At 31.4% G+C, this 12,255-nt stretch overlaps 2 protein-coding genes across 2 annotated transcripts; both read left to right on the forward strand.

Moving 5' to 3' along the window:
* The first annotated feature begins 345 nt into the window (after window positions 1-345).
* LOC120075931 (uncharacterized) lies at window positions 346-1,577 on the forward strand. Its single transcript, XM_039029683.2, has 2 exons — window positions 346-639; window positions 893-1,577. The coding sequence occupies exons 1-2, from the start codon at window positions 445-447 to the stop codon at window positions 1,310-1,312; spliced, it is 615 nt and encodes a 204-aa protein (XP_038885611.1). The 5' UTR covers window positions 346-444; the 3' UTR covers window positions 1,313-1,577.
* A 6,727-nt stretch (window positions 1,578-8,304) lies between these two features.
* Window positions 8,305-11,378, forward strand: LOC120075804 (putative mitochondrial adenine nucleotide transporter BTL3). Its single transcript, XM_090312556.1, has 3 exons — window positions 8,305-8,955; window positions 9,658-9,961; window positions 10,726-11,378. The coding sequence occupies exons 1-3, from the start codon at window positions 8,498-8,500 to the stop codon at window positions 11,251-11,253; spliced, it is 1,290 nt and encodes a 429-aa protein (XP_090168682.1). The 5' UTR covers window positions 8,305-8,497; the 3' UTR covers window positions 11,254-11,378.
* Window positions 11,379-12,255: the final 877 nt, after the last annotated feature.

Raw genomic sequence — 12,255 nt, forward strand, 5'->3', positions numbered from 1 at the left:
ACCTCCATTGGTCACCGCACGTCCGATCACCAATCGTCACTTTCTTCTCTTTCTCTCTATCAATTGATTGTTTAGAGAAAATGTGAAATATAAAATAATTAGAAATCCAAATTTGATATTTTTGTCATAATTGAAAAATATCAAATATAGGTAACACACTTAAAAAATAGCATATTCAAATTGACACCTATGGTAATTTCCCTTAATAAATTTGGTTACTTATTAGTAAGTAGGGCAAGTTTTTATTTAGCAAGTGTATGGTCATGTCTTTGTAGGACCTCTAGGAAGTGAAGTTAATTTCCACCCTATTTAAGATTCTCGCCTGCAGTTTTAACCCCCCAAACTCTTTCTCCTATATATATATATAACCAACCCATTCAAAACACACAAAAATAAAAGGAAAAAGAAAGAAAGAAAGAAAGAACTGTCATTGAATTTGAAGCTATGGTTCCCTTTCAACCCCACCCTTCTTCTCTAAATGACAAGACATCAGCAATTCAAGAGACTGCAGATAATTTAGCAAAGAAGAGGAAGTGGGAAGAGTCGTTCCCGACGACACCGTTGAACTCCGTTTTCGATATCGAGCTTCACCTCGAAACTCCATTACCTTTCTACTGGCAAAGATGTCTCGACATTCAGGTCTTTCCTTTTTCCTACAAAATCTCTCCCGTCCTCGAATATGTTCTATTGTTAAAGTATTGATATAATTAAATTTATCCTAATCCATAACTAGTTTAAACTTTTAAGTGAATTCGTGATTTAAAAGGATATCAAAATAGGAAGTTCTCACTAGTTTTTTTGAGACAATTAGTGATTTATAATTATCATTATAGCTCAATCTTATAAGAGAAAAACTTTTGAATTTAGAGGTAATTTTTTTCTCCATTTTCAGTCGGGAAAGATACACTTTTACAACACGACGACTCAAAAGAGAACATGGAAAGATCCGAGGGACAAGCTCGAGAAAGACGACAACCACGAGGATGATGACAACGACGAGGACAACGACATGAGTTTGGACCTTGAACTCAACTTGACTTGTGAATCGCTCGACAAGAATAACAATAATCAAGCAATACAAGGGGGGCGTCAAGCTATAAATAATGGAATGATTTTTGGGTCGTCGGAAAATTACAATAACAACAACAACAATAAGGCGGAGATGGTGGCGGCCGTTTGCATGAGGTGCCATTTGTTAGTGATGATGTGTAAATCTTCGCCGGAGTGTCCTAATTGTAAATTTATGAACTCGCCACCGCCGGAGCAGACCTCGCCGGCGATGTTCAAGCGCCGGTGTCACCTTTCTTGGTAATTAAAGCGATAATTATATTATATTAATTATATAATTAGGAGGAAATGGTAAACTCTTGAATAATATTATAATTATTCTCTTTAATTGTAACTTGTATTTGTAGGACGACTCTGAACTTTCCTTCTTTTTTTTTTATTGGTGTTATTGTTATCAAACGAACTTTTTCCTTCCCAAAAAAAAAAAAAAAAATTGGGGGAGGTTTGTAATGTGTATATATACAAATGGGTGTTTTAATTGTTATAAATATCGGAATGTTACTTTCAAATTGGCTTGTCGGTTGAAATAGAAAAAAGAAAAAACATTTAGGTCCCATTTCATAAAAGGATAGAATTTTTATTTTTGAAAAAAAAACCAACTATGTTGATTTATAAACTTTTACATAATTTTGTTATCCATTTTCTCTCATTTTTTCAAAATTTTGTTTTTTTTTTCTAGAATTTAACTAGAAATTTAAGTATTTCTTTAAAATTGATGAAATTATTATAGAGAAATCGGAGGAAACATACATAAATTTCAAAAACTAAAAATTAAAAAATTGTGCTACTTTTCATATTTTTATACGGGATAGTGTTTGAAACTAGTGATTTTATTAAGAAATGTCTTATATCAACAATGAAAATATTATCAAATTATTTTCTCATTTTTAACTTACGTGAGAACATATTTACATGTTTGATAGTTATTTTGTTCCGTTTATATATATAAAAAAACATGTTTGGAAATAATTTTTTTATATTTAAAATTACTCTAAAACATATATCTAATCAAGCTACGATTAGATAGGTGGCTAGCAATAGAGGTGCAGACCCACCAAAATTTCTATTTATAAATTCAATGAAGAAAATTTATGAGGGAAGAAAAAATTTAGTTAGAAAAAAGAAAATAAATATAGAGGATACATATATAGATAAGATGAAGCCCTCACCACAAAATTAAAGTCTAAAATTAAGGAAATTAAAGAAGAAAAAGAGGGCAGTTGAAACATAAATATGAATTTTGGTAGGTTTAGTTTTAGAAATAATTAAATTTAGAAAGAAAGAGTACCTAACCATTAACCAACGAAATCATGTGAGCTAATAATGATTTATATCTACTTTCCAGCGACCTCACAATACAAATAATCATAAATGATAGGCTCAAAATCCATTTGCCTTCATTCTGCTTTAAAGACCCTCCCATGTACTCCAAAAACTCCTAAATTAGGCCCTCGTCTCGTTTGCTACAACAAATACAAGTATAAGAATTTGAAATTTCAATCTTCAAAAAAGAAATATACATTAATTATTGTCGATCAACTTCGTTTCATTTTGACCTTGTCTCAGTTAGAAATGTTAATAAGATCTTGTCAGTTGTCTCTATCCCAACTTCTCATTTCATCTTCTATCTTCAAGAAAATCGTCATTTAATTTGACAAAGATCGAGACAAAAAATTATAACACATTTATTTTTTTTAATAAAAAAAAAACTATATTGAAAAGCTTTAATTATATAGTTGGTTTTTCCTTAAAAAAAATCATTTAAAATGGTTAATTTAACATGGAGAATTTTGCGCCCATTAGTATTAGAGGTTGGTGAACATAGCTAGGGACCCGTCTTCGTGAGAAAAAGGATCATCTCTAGGCTTAATTTTGGTCTATTCTTTTAAATATACTAGTTAAAAGACACGGACAATGCATGTGACTTAAAATATGTCTATGACATAAATTTTATATAAAATTTAAATTTTGATTGAATTTATTTTTCATCTAGTTTAGTCAAGTAAATGTTGGCCATAAAATGAAGTAATTAAAGAAATAGTATCTAGAAATTGTATGGAAAATGTTATTTTTAATCTAAAAAAGTTTATACATTATAAAACTAACATCTTTTCTAAAAACTCTTGTTTTTAACCTCTTTTCTACTTTTTTTAGATCTTAAATGGAGGGTCTCACATAGTAAAAATATCATTTTCTCCCCCATTCAAAGTCTTCAATAATAAATATATTGAATGCATTGAATAAGGGATAAGTGGTATTTTCACTATGTCTAACCCTCCATTTAATACTTATCCAGAGATATATAGTATATTTTCACACATATATATATACACAATATCTTGTGCATTTGATCATATTTTAACACTAATCAAATATATGATGTTTTATTTTATATTTAATAGAGATATATGAATATATTTTCATGTATATTGTCTATTTGTTAATTATTATATATTTAATTTTATCTAATGTACATTATATGTGTCAATTGTTTATGTTAGAACATGATATAGTACATTACGTGTCAATTGTATGTGTCATATAACTTATTAATAATTGAGTAGTATATAGCTATAGTGAGCATAACTCAACTAATATACGAACATGTTAGTAACTACAACGTTTACGGTCTAAATCCTTTTACCTTCAATTATACTAAAAAAATAAATTGAGGATATAGTATATTCTCAATAATATATATAAAGATTAAAATACATCCTGCGTAATATATATTACATTTACACTAGTATCAAATTGAAAAAAATGAGATAACTTATTAAGGCAACTAAATTTTCAACCAACACCCGTCGTTTGCATTTGCAACTATTTAGGCAACTCACTGAGGGTTCTGAAATCAGTCCATTTATGATTATTAGTTACGATTGTTAGCTTTTCTGTTAATCAGTTTCAGACTACTTCTCTTCTAAAGTGTAATCATCTATTTGAAAGAATGATTGTTAGGTGAAAATTTAACTTTCAAAATAAAAAGGAAATCAACTTTGTGGTTGGAGAATCCCACATTCCTTTATGTACTCCTACTTTGTGTTTAGGTTTGGGCCCCAAGGGGTATCCATGTTTTGGAGAGAGTGAAGAGATAGATCAATGTTGAACTTTTTCTGTTTTTGTTGGATTGAATTGGGTCGTTTCGGGTTGGCTAAAGAAAATTTGTGTTGACCAAACTCAACCCGAATTACATATATATCAATAAAAAAATATACATAGAATCTTTATCTTTATTTAAACTTTGACTTCTTTGAAGGGATGAATTTGTGAGTTTTTAATATTTTTCTTTTAAAATTGTTATGATTAATTCTTTGTTTAAAGTTTGCAATAAATATTGTTTGGTATTTAACATTTAAATTTTATAAAATTTTAATTATTAGCAATAAATATCATAAATTTATGTATTTTACATAAATAAGAAAAAATAAGTTATAATCTAATAACCCAACCTAACTCAATTTTTAAGAGTTGGGTTAGAGTTAGGTTGGGTTGGGTTGGAGATTTTATTTGGGTTGGTAACTCAACCAATCCGAATTGTTGATTTGGTCATAAAACGCCCCCAACTCATGTACACCCTATTTTGCATCATGGGTCTTTGGTCCAAAAAAAAAATGTAGAAATCAAAAGGTTTCATCCAAAAGAAATGTAGAACCCGAAGTATTTACATATCAATATGAAAATCGGAACTAAACATCGACAATTCTCTTCTGCCCGATGATGAAACTTAGGGGTGTTTGTTTCAAGGTTGAACTTGGGATAGGTTAAGCATCCTAAGCCCACTCCTTGTTTGGGACAAGGGTTTAGGAAGCTAGGCTTCCTCCACTCTTTTCCATGGGGTTTGAATAGTAAACACTGTTCAAACCCATCTGTTGCACTTTTTCTTTTTCCTAATTTAATTTAAGAAGTTTGTTGGCCAACTTTCACACCACCTTTAGTGATCGTCGCTGGCCAACTCCGATCACCACCTTTGGCTACTGCCACCGACCACCTTCGGTCTCAATTTTCGACGACCCTGCAGACAAATTTTCAAACATCGACTCTGGCCAAACTTCGACTACCGCCGGCTAACTTCGATCGTTACCTCTAGCTATCGCTACCAGCCAACTCCGATCATCACCTCCGAATACTGTCATCGGCCACCTCCAGTAACCACTTTCGTCCGAACTTCCGATCATTGGCTCTAGCCAAACTTTGACTGTCACGAGTCAATTTTAGAAAACATTAATAAAAGCACTTTTAGTATATAACAAACTAAACAAACTTGTACATAAAAAACCTTTTAAGAAATAGTTGCCAAACACATGTGTGTTTTTATTTTAAAGAGTTTAAGAGTTTTTCTTTAATCAAGTATGTTTAAATAAAAATGAATTTTTGAAAAATTATTTTTTTCTAAGTCATTCCAAACAGACCTTTAGTTTAATTATAATAATATTTTTTAAAAATACATTTTCTCTTTCCTCTAATTCTTTTTTTCATTTGAAGTTTTTTCCTTTTAATTATTATTTATTAGATTATCTTTTTTAATCCTCTCTCTTCCCTTCTTTGTTTATATGTTTCCTTTATTTTAGAAAATTTCATTTATTTTCTTCTATTTCTCTTAATTGTAAATCGATCCCTTTAACGAACATCCCTTATATGCTTCTTTTCGTATTATTATTATTATTATTATTATTATTATTATTATTATTATTATTATTATTATTATTATTATTATATAGATACATTTTTAATAAAATCTGAATAGTAAGGGGGGCTAAAAAGTAAATTGTAAAATAATAACCCATTAGACTGAAATTGTGTAATTAAATATATTTATTTGAAGTAAATGTGTAGAAAACCCTGACTTAAATTAATTAAACTGATAAAAGTCTATATAACATGTAATTTCAAAACTTAGTGAAATCAAAATATCAAATTATTAAAACAATAAATTAAACAAAATTATAAATTTAGTCATAAATCTCCATTTCACAATAAAAAAAAAACGAATATTTTTCTAAATTTTTTAGATTATTTTAAACTTAAATATATTAAAATAATTTAGAGGACAAATTTAAACTAATATAAAATCCAACCACTATTAAATACGTGAAAATGTTTCAAGATTTCACTTTAAATACATATTTCTTGAATCCAGACTTCCAAACCTCCCAACCTAATTCTAATACGTGAAAATCTTCCACGGCTTGAAAGAAAAGCTTTCTTTTTCTAATTCTATTTCAAATACACGATCATTTAGGAAAGATAAATAACATATGATTTGAGACTCTCCAATTTTCAATTTATGCTTTTGAGCTTTGGAGTTATATCAATTTAAACCATAAACTAATAGTTGTATCAATTTAAACCATGGACTTTGAAGGTAGTATCAATTTAAACTCTAAATTAATGTTATTTAAATCCCGAACTTTGATAAGTATATCAATTTAAACTCTAAACTTTCATAAGTGTATCCAGATTAAACATAATACAGGGTTTAAGTTGATACACTTATGCAACTTTAAAGTTTAAATTGATGCATTTATGAAAATTCAGGATTTTAATCGATATAATTGTTAGTTTGGGATCTAAATTGATAAGCTGATAAAAGTTTAAGGTTTAAATTGATATAATTACTAATTTATGATTTAAATTGATATAACCCCAAAGTTTAAGAGTGTAAATTGATATTTTCTTTTTATTTTATTATTATACTCGAATGAGAATATATACTGCTTAGTAATTCGACCCCTACCATTTGTGAAAACATGAGACTCATCAGATCATTCATGGAAAATACAACTTTAGATTAGTACGAAGAACGGATTTGATGTTTAGGGCATAAAACTCATTTAATTATTCTAAACAGTAGGTCAAGTGTAATTAGTGTTTTTTTCCTTTTCATCAACAGTAAATAATAGTATTTGGAATTTTAGTTACCAGATGAGTTATGATTTTTTTTTTCCAATTATACCCCAATATATATGATTATTTATTATCAATGTGCTAATTAACAAAAAAAAAAAAATTGTTGAATAGTTTTTAAAAAAATCAGTATAATCACCCATCCCCTAGATTCATGCATTTTTCTTTTAATTCTCAGCCTTCAAATGAGAATTTACATTTTAAACAATTAGTCATAAAAAGATATCTAAGCTAATTAAAAATATTTTTAAATCGTCTTTTAATGTATCTTAGAGGGGCATTATTGTCACATTGGAATTTGGTCATTCGGTTGAAAAATTATTTTTAGCTATTTTTCAGAGAAAAAAAAGTGGATGGACCATTTTTCAAATGAGATTGGTTAGATTTAAATATTATTCTTGCCTCCCAAAAGCTAATTTTACATAATCTTTGATTGATATCATCATTGAGGTAAATTATCGTATTAACTCGCTAACATTTTGAACTCCTTTACTATCGCTTCTCAGTCTCGCTCTCGTTTCTCTTTTTCTCTCCTTTGTTAGTTCTCGATCTCATATCTCATATCTCATTCTTGTATCTTACTCTTGTTTTAGTTTTTCACTTGTGTGTCTCATTCAGAAGATAACGATATAACAGAGTGTTGACATCTAGTTACCACAAAAGAGAAACACAACAAAAATATGAAAGAGAGCCTAACATAAAAGGCGAGAATGAGACTTTAACTTATGAGCTCAATGATCCATTTTGGTAATTTCATGTCGATATGCCATAAATAAAAGACAAAAAAAGTAATAATAAGTTTTAGAAAAAACATAGTAGATTCCATTACAAGCCCAAAATTTGGTCACCCATACGTATATCTTATTTTTTTCATTATTATTTTTGGGGAAAAAAACCAAATTAATTTTGTAATTGAAAATTATAAACTTTGACAAGTTATTTCATTATAGATTTGTGTTTAGATTAAAAACTTATCTGTGTATACTTTTATTTGGATATTAATGAAATATATATATAATTTATTTAAATTATTTTCTTGTATGATAAAAAAATGTTAAATTGAAAGGTTGATGTTATAATTTGAAAAAAAAAAATATAATTTAATCCTTATTTATAATTAGAATTTAGTTTTTATAATTTTATAAAACTCTCTCAAGAACATCTTTATCAAATCATAATGACTATTCATAAAATTTTATCCAATAAATTCAAAATTTTAAAATCAAGGATTAAGTTATTAAGTTAAAATTTTTTACAAAACCAAAATTGTAATTAACCGAAGAAAAAACGAAAAACAAGTTTTATCTAAGAAATAAAGAAGAATGAGAAGAAGGACGTGATTGGATTAAGTTGCTTTGCTAGATATCAGTGTTCATTATCATTTTCTTCGCGGCCTCGAAAACTGAAACTGCAAAATTGATTGAACTCCGATTATCGAATCGAATCTCTCAAATCCCCATGTATTCTTCAATCTCCCACTTTCCATTCTCAATCCAACCTTCTTTCTTCTTCCATTGTTGAAATGCCTCGCCCTGAGCTGGGTTCTTCCCCCTCCCTCTTCCACCAACCATCTCAACCTCACCATTTCTCTTCCTCTACTACAAATTCGACCTTCTTTGTCGCCGCCGCCGGCTTGTTTCTCGACCCTTCTCTTCCATCTTCATTTGCCAACTCAATTTTGCCCAGGAGTAACTCAATTCAAGACTCCGGTTCTGTTTCCGCTTCCTCCTGTCATCAAGAACAACCTGTGTTTTTTGGGGTTTTCCGGTCCCCGAAGAAGCCTCGCATTGCTCACTGTGGGTTTCTGTCTGTGAGTCTGAGAGGCCATGGTTTTGTTCCGGAGCAGAAGGTTCATGTTGATGCCTATGACAATTGTAAGAAAGCGGGAAAATGCGGAGGAGCTCATACCCTACGGAAAAGAGGTGCAATGAATACTACGAAGCACCTTTGGTCTGGTGCGATTGCCGCCATGGTGTCCAGGTCTTTCTTTATTTGTTCACCTTCAACTCATTGTTCTTGTTTATTTCATTATAGGTTGGTTGATTTATTCGTTGGTGTGAGTGTGCTACTCAAATGTCTTATCAGTAGATTCAGTGTTTGTTTTGTATAATGTCTTCCTTAATAACTCTGTATCATCAAACCTGTTCATGAATTATCGAATTGTCTGATGCTTTATGATTTTTAGCACGTGGGGAGAAGAAAAAGTTACTTTTATGATTTCATATGCGTACCTGGTCGTTGGAGAGGAAAAGTTGTTGAATCTTTTGTGATGAACCGCGGTTAGAAAACATGTAATGGGCTTGCACATTTACAAGATGTTTGGTCTTAGTTAGATTCTATGTTTCTCTTTCAGCTTCGGCGACAAAGTATTTTTTGTAATTACTTGCTCGGTCTTATTTTACTTATTTGGGGCTCTTTTTTGTAGTTGCAACGAACTTTACTTCATACATAGACCATGGTGATGAGGGATGATGTTGTAATTTTAATTTTCGAGGTACTAGGACTTGTATATATGCCTTTGATGAACTGAATGTTCACCTTTTCAGAAGGTTGAGCAATAGTTAAATCTAGAGGAGGTTGGGGCATTTAGAATTAGTTTAATGAATGGTTTCTAAGAAACACTGTAGTAGTTTCTTGTCATCTTCTATGTTTATTGATGAAACAACACTTTTATTGCATCAGAACTTTAGTTGCGCCACTTGAGAGGCTAAAGTTGGAATATATAGTTCGTGGTGAGAAGAGGAATCTTTTTGATCTTGTCAAGAAAATTGCAGCTTCTCAAGGGTTGAAAGGGTTTTGGAGGGGAAACTTCGTCAATATTCTTCGAACAGCTCCGTTTAAAGCAGTCAACTTTTATGCTTATGATACGTACAGAAAACAACTGCTTAAATTGTCTGGACACAAGATTACTACGAATTATGAGAGATTTGTTGCTGGTGCTGCAGCAGGCATTACTGCAACCGTACTCTGCCTACCACTTGACACAGTATGTAATTTATCATAACCTTCTTCTGCTTCTCTTCCCCCATTTTGCCCCCTTTTTCTTTCCCGCTCCTCTCGTAATTACAATTAACTTTTGGGGTTGAGACTGCGAAGAAATATTGAAAGAAAAGAGGTCTCTGTTCTGGAAGATGGAAGAATTCTACACAATGAGTGATGTAGCCTCTCATTGTAACTGGACATCCTACCTATGGAAAATCTTGGTGCCATACATTGATATGTATTATAAAAAACCATAGAGGCACTCTTAGAAGGCATCTTAGGGATTATTGGGGGGCATGTAGAATGCAATATGAGTATTCGCAAGTCACAGCCCTGCCCCCATTGTCACCTGGGCATTCAAATATAGTTTAACCATCAAAATCATCTATTGTCCTAGAATATTGCTTATAGGTTGTAAGCTATTTATTTCTTTTCATTGGAAAAAGATGAAGAAATGAAAAGGAAAGACTGTAGACATGGAGTTTCCTTTGCCTTGCTAGCCGTTTACTTGTTTGAACATCACATGTTCAAAGTGCTTCAAACTTCTCTACAACCTTATTAGATTAAAACATCAGCCATCCTTTATCTTTAAGCTTAAGTTTCATTGGTGTATTCTTCATCTTTTGAATTGAATTAAACTTAGGCTGCTACCTGGCTTTATTTAAACAGAAGTGCAAATTTTTTTATCTAGGAATTTGACCAGGATTGATATTTTCTAGTTGTTATCACCTTTAAGTGGTAAGTTATTGTAATCGTTTCATCTTTTAGATCCGAACAAAGATAGTGGCACCTGGTGGGGAAGCTTTAGGCGGTGTTGTTGGTGCTTTCCGCCACATGATCCAAACTGAAGGGTTCTTTTCTCTTTACAAGGGCTTACTACCCTCCATTTTAAGTGTGGCGCCTTCTGGTGCAGTCTTCTATAGTGTCTACGATATACTCAAGACTGCTTATCTTCACTCGCCCGAAGGAAGGAAAAGAATTCAGAACATGAACCAGCACCAGCAGGGGCAGGAGTTGAATGCTCTCGATCAGCTGGAGTTAGGACCAATTAGGACTTTACTATATGGTGCTATATCTGGTGCTTGTGCTGAATTAGTGACGTACCCATTCGAAGTAATCAGGAAGCAGCTTCAAATGCAAGTCCAGGCAAGTAGAATGAGTGCTTTTGCAACCTGTTCTAAGATAGTTCAGCAAGGAGGAATACAAGCTTTATATGCAGGACTTCTTCCCAGCTTGTTACAGGCATGTGGTTCTGATGTTTCTTATTTTGTTGATGTGAATTGCTTTTCCTTGTAACCATGTGCTTATAACCACAATTATTTTAGGAAAATGCTTTTTGTATCATTGACTCAAGTCTCTGTTTGGTTTGCCTATATCAATTCTTTATTGAATAGAAAAATAATTTGTTTTTGAGTGAGAAAGAACTAAATTCCAGAAATGCTTGAATCAGTCAAAATCCACCTTTCCCAACTCACCAGAAAAATTATTCCGGTCAGATTAAAGACTTAAAGTCATATTGGAGGCTTAATGGAGCCAAGTATGTTGCCAATATTTGGTAAGATAGCAATCAGTACAAACATTCGCCTATATTTATATGAGATTCTTTGGACCTCTCGTCAAACTACTTTTTAAAACATGCGTATAAGCTTGTTGCACAATTGAACTTGAGATTCTATCTCCTTCTCTGCCATACCAAATATCAGTTCCTTTGCCCAAATCTGACTACACATCGTTTGGATCAACTCTTAGACATTCATAAGAGTCGATACAAAATTTTCTTGGTCGTAGCCAACCCACATTAGTCATATTCAATTATTGTGGAAAGATCATTTTATAACTGATTTGTAAGTGAGTTCTTCAGTGATACTTGTGCTGAACTAAGTCTCTAGCCCCTGCTTTCCAAAATTTCCATTTGCATTTAATGGAACATCATGCTCTTTAAATTTCTTTCTGCATCTGCATTGCTTCCTGAAAAATTTTTAGAACAATCTTGGAACAGATCCAATTGGCATAAATACATGTTTTGTCTAATCGTTCTGGTGCATTTGTTTGTTTTCTGTCAAACTGGGGCACTGTCTTGTTTTCTTCAAATGCAATTCTTTTATTTGCCTGACCAGAAATCAAAGTTATTCATCATCATAAGATGGTCTAATATTTAATCTGCTTATTTCAGTTACTGTAGATAATTTGTAAATGTCCATTGCTGATGTGTTAAAACTGCGGAGCTCTTTTCCTTTAGCCATTGTATTCTCTTAGAATTTTGGTTTCTTTTTACTTACATACCCTGCTTTGCACATC

Source organism: Benincasa hispida, chromosome 4 (genome assembly GCF_027475165.1).
Source record: "Benincasa hispida cultivar pf3 chromosome 4, pf3_genome.v1.1, whole genome shotgun sequence".
Taxonomy (NCBI): domain Eukaryota; kingdom Viridiplantae; phylum Streptophyta; class Magnoliopsida; order Cucurbitales; family Cucurbitaceae; genus Benincasa; species Benincasa hispida.